The sequence below is a fragment of the Lethenteron reissneri genome, chromosome 8 (assembly GCF_015708825.2).
Source record: "Lethenteron reissneri isolate LAM-NWPU_2019-01 chromosome 8, ASM1570882v1, whole genome shotgun sequence".
NCBI lineage: Eukaryota > Metazoa > Chordata > Hyperoartia > Petromyzontiformes > Petromyzontidae > Lethenteron > Lethenteron reissneri.
In genome coordinates this window covers 9,407,120-9,424,976 of record NC_083786.1, presented here as the reverse complement: position 1 = coordinate 9,424,976, position 17,857 = coordinate 9,407,120, and the positions used below count along the sequence as shown (strand labels likewise).

At 45.4% G+C, this 17,857-nt stretch overlaps 1 protein-coding gene across 3 annotated transcripts in view; it reads right to left on the bottom strand.

Moving 5' to 3' along the window:
* Window positions 1-17,378, bottom strand: part of CFAP70 (cilia and flagella associated protein 70) — a 35,957-nt gene extending 18,579 nt beyond the window's left edge. For 2 of the 3 annotated variants that reach the window (XM_061581018.1, XM_061581011.1), the window contains exons 1-23: window positions 17,235-17,378; window positions 16,737-16,818; window positions 15,133-15,210; window positions 14,261-14,447; window positions 13,730-13,828; window positions 13,326-13,408; window positions 12,293-12,469; window positions 11,682-11,864; window positions 11,194-11,288; window positions 10,759-10,858; window positions 10,157-10,291; window positions 9,035-9,172; window positions 8,131-8,199; window positions 7,451-7,542; window positions 6,652-6,712; window positions 6,331-6,525; window positions 5,530-5,661; window positions 4,859-4,984; window positions 4,004-4,137; window positions 3,207-3,322; window positions 1,919-2,113; window positions 1,158-1,406; window positions 313-533 (exon numbers count right to left, since the gene is read on the bottom strand). In XM_061581018.1, coding sequence (XP_061437002.1) covers window positions 313-533; window positions 1,158-1,406; window positions 1,919-2,113; window positions 3,207-3,322; window positions 4,004-4,137; window positions 4,859-4,984; window positions 5,530-5,661; window positions 6,331-6,525; window positions 6,652-6,712; window positions 7,451-7,542; window positions 8,131-8,199; window positions 9,035-9,172; window positions 10,157-10,291; window positions 10,759-10,858; window positions 11,194-11,288; window positions 11,682-11,864; window positions 12,293-12,469; window positions 13,326-13,408; window positions 13,730-13,828; window positions 14,261-14,447; window positions 15,133-15,210 — 2,865 coding nt within the window. In that variant the 5' untranslated portion in view covers window positions 16,737-16,818; window positions 17,235-17,378. The remainder of the gene's footprint in view (window positions 1-312; window positions 534-1,157; window positions 1,407-1,918; window positions 2,114-3,206; window positions 3,323-4,003; window positions 4,138-4,858; window positions 4,985-5,529; window positions 5,662-6,330; window positions 6,526-6,651; window positions 6,713-7,450; window positions 7,543-8,130; window positions 8,200-9,034; window positions 9,173-10,156; window positions 10,292-10,758; window positions 10,859-11,193; window positions 11,289-11,681; window positions 11,865-12,292; window positions 12,470-13,325; window positions 13,409-13,729; window positions 13,829-14,260; window positions 14,448-15,132; window positions 15,211-16,736; window positions 16,819-17,234) is intronic. The other variant, XM_061581014.1, reaches the window with a different exon arrangement.
* Between the last annotated feature and the right edge of the window lie 479 nt (window positions 17,379-17,857).

The window sequence follows — 17,857 nt, the reverse complement described above, 5'->3', positions numbered from 1 at the left end:
TGTCGATGACGATGACAACTATGATGGTGACCACAATAATGATTGACAGCGATGATGATTTCGATTTAAAGCTTTCGTGACTGCAGAGATGCATCTTCTTTGATTCTTTCGGTAAAGTCACGTAGAATGGAAATAATAAAATAATATAAAGAAAACATAACATTATATTATTTTATTATGTTTTATTTATTTTATTTTATTATTTCCATTCTACGTGACTTTACTGAAAGAACCAAGAAAAAAAAAAGCGATGATGATATTAATGATGACAATAATGATGGCTGTAACATTAATGATGCTGAAAATGGTAACCTGGATAGCGCCAGCATCCAGGAGAAAGCAAGCTGCCTCCATAAAGATGGAGCTGGTAGAAGCCGGTGCTGGGGTGGAAGCAGAAGCCGTAGGTTTCGGAGCTCCCGCTCCTATCTCCCGCACCACTGCCACCTCCGCCAGCGCCTGCTCGCTGCCACTCGTGGTAGGAGCAGCGTGTGTGGCGCTCGACTCTCGACCGGGAGGCATGCCCACGCTGCCATCTGCTGGACGAGAGTCAGTTTTTTGAGGGCCTGTCACGGTCATTCAATTACTCAACCTGTCTACAGCGAGGTCCTCCTGCAATTTACTCTTTACTTATCTTCGTCCCGAGAACTCCCACCGCTTGTTAGGACTCATCAATATAGTAAAGCCAATATTGTTGCCTTGTGCCTCAGGGGCTTCATGTGGACAAGCCCTTCCTGTCACCACACAGTATGTCACCTTCATAAGGATTGTGAAAGTTACACGAATCAACAAACAGTGAATTGCTTCTGCGATGCAAGCTCCCCTCGTATAAAACATCGTTGGAACTGATAATTGTTTTTTTACCCTTTTATCTGGCAACAAAACTGACACCTTTTTTACAAGCAGTCATGTTTGCATAGACCACAATACCTGCAGTCGTAATGCAAACAAAAAACACAACTCTGATAATGTATGCACTGTCCTTGAAGTTGATTGGTCCACACCCGAGACAGCTTTCCTTAGAGCCTAGTCTCACATGGTGTTGGACCAGTTGACGCCAAAAGGCGCGTTGGAACTGCGGAGGAAAACGCAAGCAATCGGTGCCACCAGAATAGGGGGGTGGAATAGGGGGGGCGGCTCAAGGCCAGGCTGCTCGGCACCTGCGGCGTTGACCGGCGTGTTTCCATCAGTTGCGCTGGCCCCGCCGTTGGCTTTGTCATCGTTGAAGTCGTCTCGCCCCGCGTTTGTGCCACCGGCTGCGGTGGCCGCGGCGGTGGCTTCTTCGTCGGCTGCGCCTCCAACGCCGCTCAGCTTGGCGTTGCTGGGGTCGAGCGACGGGGTCCGCGTGAGGTGGCTGGTGGCAGAGCTGGGCCCTCGCAATGGCTCCATCGGCCCCTGCGGCTCCTCCTCTGTGCCACGGGAACATTGTTCGAGTTCATTTTTGTTTATTAAACAAGTGACATGGCGTGGCTGCGAAAAGCCACATTTTAAATGAAGTTCCTTCATTGTCTGAAGAGTCAGACCATGTCTAACTGGAGACATAATTGAGAGAAATTAATTGGGAAATGGTTGGCGTCAGGGAGGTGAGAAGAAGTAGCGTGAACTCCATACTTCAGAAAAGTGGTAACATTTTCAATCACAGAGGAAGAGTTGCCAGTAATTATGAGAGTGTGATTCTTCGTATCTCCAGAAATCAAACCTTCAGCTAAGATTGGAAAATTGCATCAGATAGAGTTGCCCAGCTAACATTGACATTCTGAAACGACTACAACAGAAGGACAATTTAAATTTGAACTCCTTCATTCACACAAGGGTCATTTATCGAAAATTTTTATATTGAAAACTAAAAAGTGTGTACCATTATTTGTCACTCGTGCAAACATTTCTCAGTGCCATCAATGTCAAATTGAGAATGTCTCACGTGGGACATTGACAGAGGTGCCCTCGAGCAGTGCAGTTTCATCGTCAGCTGGAAGCCGGCTTGACTCCTGCACATGCGGCGTCTCTCCTCTTCCTCCCATCCTCACCATCATCACAGATGCAGAACTCTGCCGCTGAGCCTCCAAGAATGCCTTATCCGCACGGATGTCATTTCCTTGTCCCTCGTAAAACAGCCCTGTTGTTGAAAGTAACATGAATATGAGGTGGCCAGGTAAATCATGAAGCTCATATCATGTCAGAGCGCTGAGAAGGCAATGCTGAGATCTTGGGTTATAATTTTTAGTTTTAGCAGTGAGTTAATGCTCCCATCCTGGTCAACAATGGCTGCACGAAACAATAACCATATTAAATTAGATTTTTCACTTGATTTGTATTATTTTAGCTCTGAGGATTAACATTGTCAAGTTTGATTGTTAAATGATAAATACTTCTTGAAGGGGATATAAAGGTGTACCTCTAGTTTAGTAGATTAAGTCTAAAGGTTTTTGTAGGGTCATGCCAAGTGTTTGCAGTAGGGGGCGATGTTGATACACGGACGGACGGACGGACGGTCGGACAGACGGACGGACGGACACATTAATCTATTGGTGGTCTGGTCCACTTCGTTCCTACCAGTATGAAGGTGTACCTCTAGTTTAGTAGATTAAGATACCTATTTTAATGACACAAATAACGTGATGACAATGAACTTCTTGGTGACGATGATAATGACGGTGACAATGATTGCAGTAATGATATCGTTGACGCCGATGATAATAATGGCGAGAAAAACTATTCCAACGATGCTGATGACGACGATGGTGGCAATGAAGATGGTCGTGACAACGCCGACTACAATGATGACAGCTGTGACAATTATATAAACAATCATGATGACAAGGCCAGGGGGAAAGTGATTGAGAATAGGGTCACCTAGACCTCGTAGCCAGCCCTGGAACCTTTTTTTTCCCAACCGCCCATCCCCTCCACCCACCGCCACCACCCACTTAACCACAAATTGTTCCCCCCTCATGTGAGCACACACCATACAGGGAGAGTCAGGATCATGTAGGTTTGGGGTTGAGGGGTTATAGTGGGATCATGATGGTGCCAGGTTGAGGGGTTATAGTGGGATTATGATGGTATGGGGTTGACGAGCCCAGAGGTCACAACCCACAGATCGTCTCCGACCGAGTGTTCTCTCGCCTGTAACCGTCGGATTTCCAATAGGTAAAATAAAAAAAATAAATGATGATAGCAATGACGATCGCGGTACGATGGTTCCTCACCGAGCATGGTCCAGGCCAGAGAGCTGCTCGCGTGAACACAGGTGGCGTTCTCAAAGAAAGTCTCCGCCTCGTCATACCCCTCATTCTTGTTGCACATCACGCCGCACATCGCTAAGCTGCCGAGACGAGACACAGGCGGAGGAGCATGCACACAGCTGCATCACTCTATTCAGTGAGCGGGCTGCCGCCAAGATTTCAACCACATCATCAGTTTGTTTATTTTATTCGGTATTTAGGTTTACTTAGTGGTATCGACAATTTTTTATTGATATTTTCCTTACCGAGTTAACACTTTGAAGCACTTTTTTTTTATGTAAACAAACGTAAGAAAACTTTTTACACCGTCTGAAAACTGTTGCCAATAATCAAAATATAACATTTCATTTTCACGTTCATACGAACACATTTATCTGAATATAAACATTTGAACAATTTCATTACTTTAAACAGACGCTATTAATACATTGCACAACTACTAACTAAACACATAAGCCGGGCTTAATTTATCACTGGTTAGACAGCAGTAGGCACTTAACTAGTAGCGACAGCCACAGTGAGTGGTATACTGGATGTGATGTGCCGGGTGCATACAGATTTTCCGCGTCGCCAACCCAGACAGACCCCAATTCGAATGAAGCTCTGCTCATGGCCATGCTATCCATGCAGTAGTCGTAATATCACGGAGCGACAATGCCTTCACATCCCACTTAAGATAAAACCAGAGCAAACTGTGAGTAAACGGAAATAACGAGCAGCATCTCATCCCACAGGCCGGAGTCCAACCTAGGCGAGCGAACCTGTCCAGGTGTCTTTGGTCGAGTGCCACGGCATCGTGGAAGCACTCCTCGGCTTTGATGGAATCACCGGAGCGCAGGCAGAACGTGCCGTAGTCAAACCAGTGGTCGGGGTTGTTCTTGTCTCGAGCCAGCCTCTGCGAGTCACGCACGCCGGAACGATTCACCTCCTCTCCCCGCTATCCGACTACCATCAAGTCTCAATTAATGAGGGTAATGGATAACTGTAAAATGTGTTTAAATTAGGCAACAAAACCGTACAAATGGCTGTCAGCACGTTGATGCAGGGTGCGGATTGACCTTTTAACAAAGCCATTTTTGTTGTTTACTTATGTAGAATGGGAGTGAAGACGTTGAATGTGTCTTCTGGTTTAATTGCTTTTTGTACGTATGTATGTTGAACCTCTTTTGCACAGTACATAGCCAACCGCGCTTCTTGAAGTAATCGTTTCACTTGCCGACGTGTTCGCGGTCCCATGAGCGATGAGTTACTGACCCTCGACAACAAAAATATTAGAGATCCATTCTTCATGCTGATTGGATGAAGGTCTCCCCATGTTAGGTCAGTCATCGAGCTGGTCAGGGCAGGTTGATGTAGTGGGGGCCCAGGATCGGTTCAGACATCACTCGTGTGCTAACCACTGCACCAAAGCTCTTCCTTACCTGGGAGAGCAAATCCTTTAACTAATTCCCAGGTAGAAACTTGACTCAGCCAGTCTTTGTTCATAAAATTAATTTCCACTTTGCGGAACGTCAGCAAAAGCGTTTGTCCTCGTGTGATCCACCGACCCTACCTTCAAAGTTGCTGGATCACACAAGCTACGCTGCCGCCGCACGCATCTCACCGAATCAGCTCACCTCTTGGTAGTACTTGGTCGCCAGCGCTGAGTCTCCGTTGAGCTCTGCTTCGCGCGCGTAATTCCGCAGTTCTACGGAGTCCGTAAGCGGCTCGGGCACAAACAATGCGGAATCGGTCGACATGACCTGCAGAGGGGATGGTCGTGTGATGGTGCGCAGAGGGTCACATGTTAGTGGCGCAGGTAGCAAGTACGCAGGCCGGTGCAACTGTACCGGATGGAGGAGCCCGGATGGCGGGCTACACAGAAGGGGGAAGCAGAAAGGGCCCCCCCCCATGCCAACCACGCAGCGTCACTGGCACACTGGTCACACGTGACGAGCAGCGCTCACACCACTGAGGTGGCCACGAGATGGGAGTACAATAATTACTTTTTTGACTGCGGAGATTTGAGTGTCACCCGCTTGTACACATGATGGGCTTTGTCGCAGCTGTGAACTATGACTCGTGTGCATTGTATGAGGAAATGGAAGGATACTGAACCTCTATTTTGTTACGTCGTATGCGTTTACACATTGGTTGTCACGGCGCTTTCATGACATAACACCGATAGCACATTTGGGATACAATTGGGGTAAAATCCTACCAAAACCAAAAAAATATATAAGATGACGATGATAATGATGTAAGTGTCGCAAGCGTGACCATGCTGCCACAGCATGCGCAGCCACACCTTGTTGAGAGAGACGTGCATCTGGTCGATGAGGAAGATGTAGAGCTCCCCTAGGAAGGCCTGCAGCTCATCTCGGTCCTCAAACGCCGTCGTCTTCAAGTACTTTTCACGAACGATATTCACCACGGCTTGCTGCACGGATGAGAACATCAGCTCACTAATTCACTCAAACTTCATTCATTTATTCACTCTTACATTCATCCAGTCAGTCCCAGCCTGAGCATGAGTGTCTCCCTGGATGAAAAAATACTGTCGGCATAATTTATCCTCTGGTAATAACCTTGTCATTTGTTGTCGTTTTATTATCTGCTATGTGATTCATACACGTGTGAGCGGTGGGGTGGTGGTTAGTACACCTTCGCTACGAATCTGCCGACATGAGTTTGATTTCCGGCCATGGCTAACATTAGTGGTGACTATCTGAACCAGTCTTGGGCCTCCCCTTGGTCGACTTAGCCTCAAATGATTACCTTGCTTGGTTTGTAAACATCAGAACTGGGGGAACAAAAGGCAAGTGGGCATGGTGCTGGCCACACCACCACCTCGTACACCCTACTGGCCTTAATATAAGTTCTCACTAACAACACTTGCCCCAACAGTCTATTATAGTGATACGAGGGATCCATGCCCTTGTCTTGGCGATTACACGAATGCTTCATAATGCATCCGTAAACCATTTCACTTGATAAACAAAAGGCTGCTATGCCCATACCCATTGCCACTAGTTACAAACAACAAACACACATCCACATGTACGCAAAAGTGGAAAAACGACGATATTACACGGTAACCCTTCCTCACCTTGAGCTGCTCCTTGAAGGCGAAGTACTTTCCCGAAGAGTTGAGCTCGTACAGGAGACGGCGCTTACGCTTCTCCTGCCCCTCGGGATCATCCTGCGGCCCCTCGACCCCACTCCACTCGGGGAACATCGCGCGGAACTCATCAAGCACCATCGATGCCACCTTCGCCACCTGGTCGTGATAGTCGCTCACCGCCTGCGGGCAGCAGAGCGGACGCCAGAACCGAAGTCATGTCCACAGTTCATCGCCACCTTTACCCGTGTCTCTGGTTTTGAATTGGCAACGGGTGCATCGAAGTTGCCGTTGCTGCTGCTTTAGCACCTGCTGCGCACTGGCAATCCTGCGAGGCATCGGTGGTCTTGGCGGAATGAGATCTGCCACCCTGCGGTGAGACACGAGACGACGGTCGCACTTTACACGTGTGGTTTGACGTTGATTGTACATCACAATTGTTTTAGTTGTCTATTTAAGGGTTCCTGTAAGCAGGTTACTGCTATGCCTGAGAAGCATCAAGTCCATCTCTCTGTTTGAGGACCCTATATATGTTTTCATGAAAACGGCAAAGTCCCAAAACCAATCACTCATAAACTTAGAACAACCTTTCCACAAACCAAACCCAGACATATTTCTCAGTCAGCCTAGGTCTATCTGAACTGTGTGGTATACTGCAATAAGGTTCGACACAATTAGCACTAATCTTGGTACAAGTACATTCCATACACCAAAACACAGATACCAATTCCCAGATGTCAAATCCCAGACGGTCTGGGTCAAACGTGCAAGTCAAACCCAGACAGGTGTCAACCATAATACATACAAAGACCTCCCGTATAGCCTTAACATACTGTTGGGGCAAGTGTTGTTAGAGAGCACATATGACGACCAGCACGGCGATGATTAGACACCGCACTAGATACTAATTTGAGGCTGAGTCAACCTAGGGAAGGCCCAAGACCGGTACGGATAATTGTCACTGGTGTTGGCCTTGAGCGGGTATCAAACTCGGGTTGCTGGGTTCGTAGCGCAGCGCGCTAACCCCTACACTACCACTCCCCCATACAGTAATAAGTACAGTATAATACAGTACATACAGTATATATACACACACACACAGACTCACCTCTTAGCCAGCTCCTCTGGCTTCCTCTTAGGAACGAGTGGTTTCTCCAGACAGAACTCGAGCACAATGTAAGTTTGAGCCTCCAGGTATTGCTATAGACAGATATGGTGTGCGTGAGAATCAAGATCAAAACCAACGATTCTGCCACTATTTTGGTAAAACAGGCCCTAGCTGTTGTATTTATTATCAATCAAACAAAAATTATGAATTTAACAAGATATACACGAGCAACTGCAATGTGATTATACATGTAAAATTTGAAGCAATGTAGTGTCACTAATTATTATCGTCAACAATGATAATTAACTGCCATTCCCCTCCTAGGCGAAGACCTACCCACGCCGTGACTGTCATCTTGGTTGCGTCACCATACTTCACCATGCTAGACAGTGCAGGTTATGTATGTTGAACTTATTTTGCGTAGCCAACCGCGCTAATCAGAGGTGCGGGGGATGAACAACAAACTAAATACAAACAGCAGTTTTAAAGAAATTAGTTTTTAATCTAGATTTAAAAGTGCATAGTTGCAGTGGCTTCCTAATATCGGAAGGAAGAGCGTTCCAGACGGCCGCAGAAGAGCATCCGAAAGCGTGTGATGCGGTGACCGTCTTCGTTTGATGGCGAGCCAAAATCCTTGATTGCTGTGTTATTTAGAAAGGATGTACAAGGACAGTGCATACCTGTGACTCTGCGTTCTGAATGATGCTTGACTCAGACTCGTTGTCGACCACATGCTTAACTGTTGAACTCTAAGAAAATAATTATTAGCATTTTGTTAGAACCAGCAATTTGAAATGAATAAGATCAGATGTTAATTTATACCAATAACACAATGCTTATGCATGACTCATGCAGTGGTGGACATTGTACATTCATATGGCTGGGACTCATGCAACACACCCACCACTCTACACTTGCCGATATCAAGTAAAGTAGCTTCACCAAGTGGTTCTCATGTTAGTAACCCTGATAAATGATGACGAAGATGATCATGATGACAATGACGATTAATTATTTAGTAGACCTTGACTCGATATCTAATTCATATGATAGTGTGGGTATAAGTTCTACATAACTGTAATTTATCATTGAACTTGTGACGTCATTAAAATATATAACTATGGGGACCTCATTTGCCAGTAAAAATATGATAATTGGTTCTTTACCCTTCTATCTGGCAACAAAACTGACACCTTTTTTTACCAGGAGTCATGTTTGGTAAAAAAGGTGTCAGTTTTGTTGCCACATAGAAGGGTAAAGAACCAATTATCATAAAATATATAAGTTTACAGCCATTTGTCATTCGTTTGCTGAAGGCTTCCCCATGCCATGCTGGTGAGTGCAGGTTGGTGAAGGGGGGCCTGGGACCCAATTAATATTACTCATCACTGATATGAGCCAAAGCCAAGAATTGAATTCAGGTCACCCTGTTCAAGGCAGTGTCATAACAACTCACCCTACAGCCAATGCAGTCTGAATTTTCTCGTGAATATAATAGTTCTGGCCGCACATATTTTAACCCAGAATCTCAGCAGCGCTAGCTGTGTCAAGACATGACCATTACTGGCCACCGCCAATGGGCACCTTTTTGATGGTCTCCTTTCCCAGGCGACTCGGCGCTGGCTTGGGGTGCGGGGAAGCGATACTGCCGGGCCCTGTGCCCCTCCCGATGCTGCACACCAGCCGTGCGGCCTCGCGCACCACGAACCCAGTCCGCTTGGTCTGCGCACGAGCGACCCCAACGCAACAGAGGCAATGATCATTGTGACAAGACCATGGACCATGTGACTCCACAATGCCCCGAAGGCAAAAATTATGGTGGTGTATCAGCAATTCAGCACCTCTCAGATAGTGTAATTTAATAGCTAAATCACTTAGAACTAAATCTATTATAGTTGCTCTTCAGTGGCCATACAAAGTCATAATTTTATTTTATACTCTTAGTTCTTTCGGTAAAGTCACGTAGGTAAAAAATGAAATAAAAATTAATAAAAATTAATAAAAAAATAATAAAAACAATAAAATCACGACGTTTCGGAGGTAACACAAGCTTCCGTCATCAGGGCATCAGGTGATGACGGAAGCTTGTGTTGCCCCCGAAACGTCGTGATTTTATTGTTTTTGTTATTTTTTATTAATTTTTATTAATTTCATTTTTTACCTACGTGACTTTACCGAAAGAACTAAGAGTATGAATCCTTGCAGTCACGAAAGCTTCAAATCTAGAATTTTATTTTAGTTTTGTCTTCTTGCCTAATTTTATCCTGACTGAGCTATCGGTGACATGTCGTGAGATGAAGGATGCATTTGAGTTTATTGTAAAAGTGCGATTCTTTATGTTAGTGAAAGGCCCATGGAGGCGAATATCACAGAGGTACCTCTGAAATCTCTTAAAGTGACCTCTTATCCACACAAGAGGATAGCACTTTCCCGACCTCTGTTCCACTATGTGTAATGTTTGTTGCATGAGAGTAAAACCAATATTTTTCATTCTCAGACCTGAAAGTGAACCAAATTAAGTGCAGAACAAAATTGTATTAGATATTTTGTCACAAATAATTGTTGACCGGGCTGAGACCATCACCTCACTAAACTTGACAACCCAGTTTAGTCGACAGACGGTTGCCTGGATTCGAACCCAGGGTCAGAGATACCGTTGCATTGTTCATCGTAGCAGTAAGTGCCGGGCACCCGGCAGAGTGAAACCTTTTCGAGCATCTCGACGTCGCTGTAGGGGTGCACTCGGTAGGCACCGCGCACCACCGTGGCACCGGGGTAGAGCAGCGGGGCCAGGTTAACGTAGGCGACGCCGTGAAAGCCTATTTGAGAGTCCTCGTCAACCTGAATGAAGCCACGGCGCATACAAAATATTTCAGTCCTTTTTTATGTTTTCCAACTAAGGTTGCAAGCAATAATGCATGAGCTCTGTCCATATCTGTATACAGCGGGGGTCATTATAACTTTCTTAAAGATTATCCAATATGAAAATAATCTTAGTATTATGTCGTGCTGCTAAAAGGAACTTACTCTCTAGAAAACAGGGGCTAATTTGGTGAGAAAAACCAGCGCTGAATAGAGAAGCCCTCGCGGCCATGGTGATAGTATCACATACCGTGCACGTGCCTCGCCTCGTCATCACATCATTACGTGTGACGTCATCTCGTGGCATCACACATCATGCGCCACGTGATATCGTGTCGTTGTGCTGTTTGGAATGTAATGTTACCATCGCCAATTAAACACTTCTAAGGATAAACGCATGCTGGAAAGTGCTACAGACCCGTGCGTAGACACAACACGTTACAAACCTTTTCACTCTTGCTCCTTCCTCCTTTTGCAGCCATGGGGATTTGGATTTTGGCAACCTCCACAGGCCAGAACCGGCTCTCGGCTATCTTTTTCTGAAAGCTGCACAGGAATAAGAGAATATCGCATTCCACATACATCTATAGTAATCGTTTACAATTTTGTTAATCCACTGCTGGATGAAGGCCTTCCCATACGCCGTGTTGGTCATAAGGGTTGTTTGGTAATACTTCATCACGTTAGTCATTGTTCATTGGTGAAGGGGGGCCCAGGACTGGTTCAAATATCACTCGTTATCAATGTTAGCCATGGCCAGGAAAACAACTCAGGTTGCTGGGTTTGTAGCACGGTGAACTAACCCCTGCACCACCACTCCACCATGGTCTCTACCATAAGATGATTCTATTCGCCTGGCTACTGCCTTGAGTTTTACTCACGTGGCCACAGCTCCTGGATCCATGTAGCAGCGCCTCTCCATGTCCCAGGTCACGCGAGTTTTCTCATTCTCTGCCTCCATGCGGAAATCCCAGTCCTGACCAACACAAACAGCAAAGCAATCCACTGCTGGATGAAGGCCTTCCTGTCCAACCAGTGGAGCAGACAGCTGCCACTGTATCCACAATTAGTGTCTCATTGGTGATATACCCCCACTGCCCCTGCTGCCACTGGGACTCGGTACCTGGTTCTGCCATAGCTTCCCCAGTTGTCCTTGAGAATTGATGCTGTTGGTGCCAGAACCCGGTTGCTTTGCTCTGATCCATCCCCCCCCCCCCCCACTCACCCATAACCCTTTCCACTCTATTGCAGTTTTTTTTTTTAAACCAATGTGAGATGCAGTTTCATTCAAATGCTACATACATTGAAACTGCCTTTGTTGAAGGTCGCGACCCCCCTCGCACTCCCGACCCCACTACCGCCCGGTCACCTCCTTGTGCGCGAGCTCCCCGTCCTCCTCCTCATAGGCGCTGGGCCGCATGATGGCACCCGGGATGCAAGGGAGGCCGCCGACAGGCACTTGGGCTAAAGGCCACCGCTTTGGCCGGGCAGATGCTTCCTTCTCAGCGGCCGGCCGTAACGCTCCGTTGGCGAACACGTTCACGTGCTCTTTCTGGATGAAACACATAGGGGCGACGCACGAAGTCGACACGTCACATATACTGTTATGAGATACTTTGTGCTCTCAGCGTCGTCAGCCATACGCACATTCGTAGACTATGCAGAGTTAATGACTGCGTGGATACTGCTAAGTGTGAGGGACAAGTACTGAATGTATCTTGTTTAAATATCAACTGAGGCATTATGGACTTCAGCGCTATGTTGAGGGCAGCGCAGCAATATTCATTGCTGTACCGTACTTCTATGCTCCCCCGTCTATGCTTACTGCCTTCACCAACCCGCACTGACAAGCGTGATGAAGTATAGTTAAATCACCTCCACGACCGTATGGTCTCCAGCAATGGATTGACAAATGAAATTATACAAGCATATAAAACTGCCTCTCATTATCATCGATGTTATCGTCAACGTAAGGCAGACCTCAGCAGAAATGGGCACAGGCAGGCTGGCCGTGTAGTTGCACATGGGTCCCACAGAGGCCCACGTGGCCGGAACCCCGTAGGCCGACTCCACCGTTATCCGGAGCAGGTTGCTCTCGGCTAAGCGCTCGGCCGACAGCAAAGGCTCTGGAGCTGAGACGGAGACCTCCAGGCTGGGCTGCTCACAGTACCAACAGCACACGAGAAAACGCATAAATTAATTGTGATTTTGATTCGTGCATTTTAACTTGTGAAATAAAAGCTGCAAAGTACACGGTGAAGCATGGGGAGCTATGTGCTTGAAATGACACTGAGAGGCATGGATTAGAGAACGCACACCAGTTAAATACATCATATCGACTGTTATTAAAAGTAAGCGGACTCGGGCAGGACACGTCTTTCGCAGGAATGATGGCCTATTGTTAAAACAATGACGGAGTGACAGCCAATTGGGGGACACACCCGAGATGGCTTCCACTGTGGAGATGGTACGATGGAAGCAGCTAATGTGCAGGTGCTAGATGGATTGTTGCAATGCAAGGACACGAGTAACAACTTGGGAAAGCCTTCATCTAGTCGTGAATAGATCATGGCTAATGATGATGAACTTGTGAAACTATTTAACAATGATGACAACTCTCTCTCAACATAATGGCCTGTATTTAAAACTTTGTCCGAGTTAATTCGATAGAAAGGAACTGTTTTCATCAAAATAATAAGTTACTTTTTTATAAGTTAAGAATCAGATTCACAGCTTGACGATGGGGCATCTTTTGGGTGAATTTACCACACTGTTGGTGATGGAACCAAGGTTAACGTTTTGCCAGAATTCAGATAAAAAGGAATATTCACCAACATGCAAATCAAACTCGATATCACAGCTAAGCAAAATGATGTGAGTTGGCAAAAAAAATAGAAAAACATTTAACAATACAAAATGTAAATAATTTGATTCAGACTCATCGACTCAACAACAGTAATGTCATTTAGACATTTGTTGTGGTTTGTTATGGTTCAGTAATTGTTGGATTTACCAAGTCTGCTTCAGATGAGACATTCTCCAAAGATGACCCAGCCACTGGGTAGACCTTCACGGTTGCGCTGTACTTGGTTTGACCTAATCGAGACATGACGCAAGAACATTAATAAGCATGCACACCGTCTCTGTGGTGTCTTGAGATTTGGCCGCATTCTAGACGCGATGTAATTATTTTGGTATCATAACCGTAATAAAAAAAAACGTACTACAGTATTCAGTTTTCATTTAAATCACCTTATAAATTCCCTTACTGTTTTTATAGAAGTCATATCACTATAAAGATTTCGACTTTTTTTAACTATACTTGGGCCACTTAACTTAGAAAGGTAAAGTAATGTAGTACTTGAATTGAACCCTAAGAATTAGTGAAAATCCGAAGTGACAGGTCCAGGCTCTTACCTTGCACAAGCGGTAAGAGGTCCACTGTGGCCTGACCTAGCACCACAGTCTTATCTTCTTTCTGCTTCTTCTCTTTAGGGAGCACTTCAATCACCATCACTGCAAGGCAATGGAAATAATGTATTGTGTTCTTATTGTTAGATTTGGAATTTAAATACATTGTGAATATAACGGTGGTGATGATGACACTGTAGCGGAGCAGAAGCGAAATGGTTATTGTATTTCGATATGGAAACAGCTGATATCAGTGGTAAGTGATATCTGAACTGGTATTGGACCACCTCTTCCCCAACCTGCGATGACCAGCGTAATAAAACAACGGTAGAACCGCCCTGACAATCAAAGCCTGGGGTGGCTTTCATCCAGCAATGGAATGACAAAGAGCTGTCAATATTAATATCGTAAATATTTTAATCCACTGCTGGATGAACACTTCCACATAACGTGTTTAGTGCTCTTCATTTCTGGCTGCTTTCTGTAACAGGAGTTTAGGCCTCTGCTTAATAATGACTGTGAGATTAAGTGACTTACGCAGCACTGGCTTGTGAGCCACGTCGTCCAGACCAGTGGCGCCATCGGACGGGCAGTCAAACGTGGTGCTGAAGTCGTACTCCGCGGAGCTGTCGGAAGTGCTCGGCACACGCGCCGACTCCCCCAGCATGGCAGCACCGTACTCGGCTCGCACGAGTGACACCATCACGTCGCCTCTGCTGCCGCGCTGCTCTCACCGTCAACGCGTATGCGGAACAGAGAAGGACACATGCAGTTATGAGTGTTGGAAAGTAGGCAGGCTGCTCACCTTGTGTGCAGTCATAAATGTAGAGCGGCCGAGTGGCTCAGGGGTCACAGTACTGACCTGAGCTAGCAACCACTGAAATCCTGGGGTTGAATACAGGAAGTCATCTGTGATTAAACTGGGATCTGTACTTAAATTGGCTAATTCTTAGCTTTGTGAATCAAAAATATGAGTTTGATTGTCAAGCGATTGTTACTATATGCAGCAGGATAGATGGGCCTGTGCTACCCCCTACTCTTTAGAGCAGAGTCACTTGAAGAGATCAGAAGTGGTTTTGTGATATCCACTTCCACGTGCCATTCTCTATCACAAAGGATTACATTGCTCTGCCAGAGGATCCAAATGGATCATTCGTCTCAAGACATGACACTGATAGCACTACAGGCATAAAATTCATCTTGAGATGTGGTCACAATTAGAGGCTACATTAATCTAAATTGTACCGTTCGCAGATTACTACAGAAGTTATAAACTTGAGGTTTGCTTTACTACTGCCTAGGAAGGCCATTTCGTGATGCAGGAATCCAACACCTAAGCATCCCATCCCCATTACTGTGATGATGATATATCCTCATATGGGTCATGCTGTATACAGCAGGCAGCTTACCAAGTTGATACCACGCTCCACTCTTACGTGAACAGGTACGGCTCGGAGCAACTTTTGCTCAACTTCGGACGCCTCCATCTGTCGGTAAAAAGACTGTTGTTAAAGCCAACCATATGTGTCCATGAAAAGAACTACAGAGTATACAATAATATATTAATTGTATAGTGTTTATATACAGAAAGTCATCGTGCCCTCTTGTCTCAATGAGCATTGGCCCGCGTTCCTCTCTAGAGGTGGTCCAAAGCCAGTGGTGGAATTTCTATATTCTACTTATACAAAAAATTATTCTGCACAACACAACAACTGTTTACTTACTGGACTTCCAATCAGGTGGTGCGGCATCACATAGTGTTGCTTATTTCAATCACACGTGATGATGATAATGCTGAAGAGTATGATGTTGGTGATGATAGAGTTGACCCTCATCAGGATTTGAACTGGCGACCTCACAAGTGGCAGCTCTGTTGCGCTGTGCCAACTGAGAGTTTTCCCAGCCGCGACAGTATACATAGATTACCTTGTATAGAAACAAATTTAACTTCAAACCCAGTACAGAATACACAGGTTTACGTAAATAATTAGAGTGTTTCAACAACTCAAGAGAAGGTGGTGCAAAATGTAAGCTGTGTACCCAACCTCCCCAACTCAAAATAAACAAGCACATAAAAGTTATAAAGGTTGCTCTGAACATTTGCTAAATTCCTGGACCACGATAGACAAAACATGTCGGATCTGTGATCTCAAACCTATAATACAGTACAGTAAGTAGAAGATCCAGGGGGTGTACTGGAAGAGCGCAATGCTCTATGAACCCGGCGACCTGAGTTGAATTCCTGGCCATGGCTAACATCGCTGGTGATACCTAAAGTAGTCCTGGGTCCTTCCACGTCAACTAGTAAATCACCAGCATTGCGAAGTATGGTCATCCAACAAGGAAAGCACACGAAAAAAGAATGCATAAAGAGAAGTGGCACACATAGACCAGGGAACACATGGGATTTGGAGACATCACGTTCACTGTTTAGAAAAGTAAATAGGCCTGGGTAGGACATATTGCAAGGAGAGAAGATGGCTACGGCTCATGGACGAGACCGGTGATTTAATTGCAGCCAAAGGAAAGGAGATAACGTGCCTGAAAGGATGACCACCATGGAGATGAAACAATGAAATCAGTTCGTGTGCAGTAATGGCGATGCCTTAATTCAGCAGTGAATAGACCCTGGCTGATGATGTTTATAATCATCAGATGTGGAGGCCTTCATTCAACAGTGGATAAACCATGGCCCATGATGATGGGTCAAAATGACACGACAGTCCACTGTTACACAACCTTTCAATGTACAGTTCAGCAATGTTATCATATTTCCACGTATATTAAAGTAAAACACAGTGCAATGGATTTTGCACCACTGCCTTCTGTTGCCCTAATACGTAGCGCAGCCACGGAATGCCTATAGCACCTGTTATGCATGGTGGTCACCAACACAAGCACGGTCCAGGCTTTAAGCCCTGCTCAGCTTCCTAGACTCGATCAAAATTACAGCCATTCCCAATGCAAGCCACCATGTCGGTTATGAAGTGGGGGGGAGGGGAGTTGACCATACTTCACCACGCTGGTCAATGTGGGTTGAAGGTGAGGTCCGGTTCAGAGATGATTTGCCACTGATGTTAGCCGGGAATCAATAGCTGTGGTCATAGCGCAGCGCGTTAATACACTCTTGTATATAACACCATCGTATATCAGACACAGACAGCATAAACAACGAGTATAATACAAGTGAGACGTTACAGACTAACAACAATAATACTACAATCTTCTTGGTTCTTTCGGTAAAGTCACGTGGAATGGAAATAATAAAATAAAAAATATGAAACATAATAAATTACTAATATTATATAATAATATAATATATTATTTCCATTCTACGTGACTTTACCGAAAGAACCAAGAAGATGAATCCCTGCAGTCACGAAAGCTTTAAATCTAAATATTACAATCACCACCACCACCACAATCTAGTGGTTTGTCAGTCCTTCTTCGCTGTTTCTAAAGACACCCCCAGCGCGATTCGTGAGCGCTATCAATGCAGAGCAGTACTTACCGCAGCAAATTAAAGGTGATGTCCAACTTTGTCAGTCAGTTTCTAGCGAATTTGGCTTCGTTTTTGGTTCGAACGCGGCGGGCTTTGACCACTCAACTAGGCCGGCGTCGCCGTTGCCGTGGCAACGGTGACAGCAGCCACGACCACCCCCTGCCCCAGTGGGCCCTCTGGTGGTGGCTTTGGCTTCACCCTATCTCAATTTTCAATTGTCAAATATCGCAAAACATTTGTTTTTCAAGTTAAAGTTCATTTATTTGGTATAGTCCCGTGAGCCATTCGGCTCTTGAATCGGGTGCAACCGCAACAAACAAAAAAACAAAAACAAAAAACATCTTAAAGTGAATATGTGACTAAGTGCAAACAGAAAATCCAAGAAAAGACAGCAAAATATTGCAGAAAAAAACACCGTACACCAACGCTGCTGGGTCGTTTGGCAGGTTGGAGCAACGAGCAGAAAATATCACCGGGCGAAAGGCACCTTTCGAAGCGTAAATTATGATGCTGGATGCAATTACCAGCGAAACGTCATACTCAAAAATTGTAAATGTTGTGGTTTCACGCTTCAACACACCGGTGGGCTAAAGCAGTGAACTATTTGTCTTTTGTCAACGTGACACTTTTTT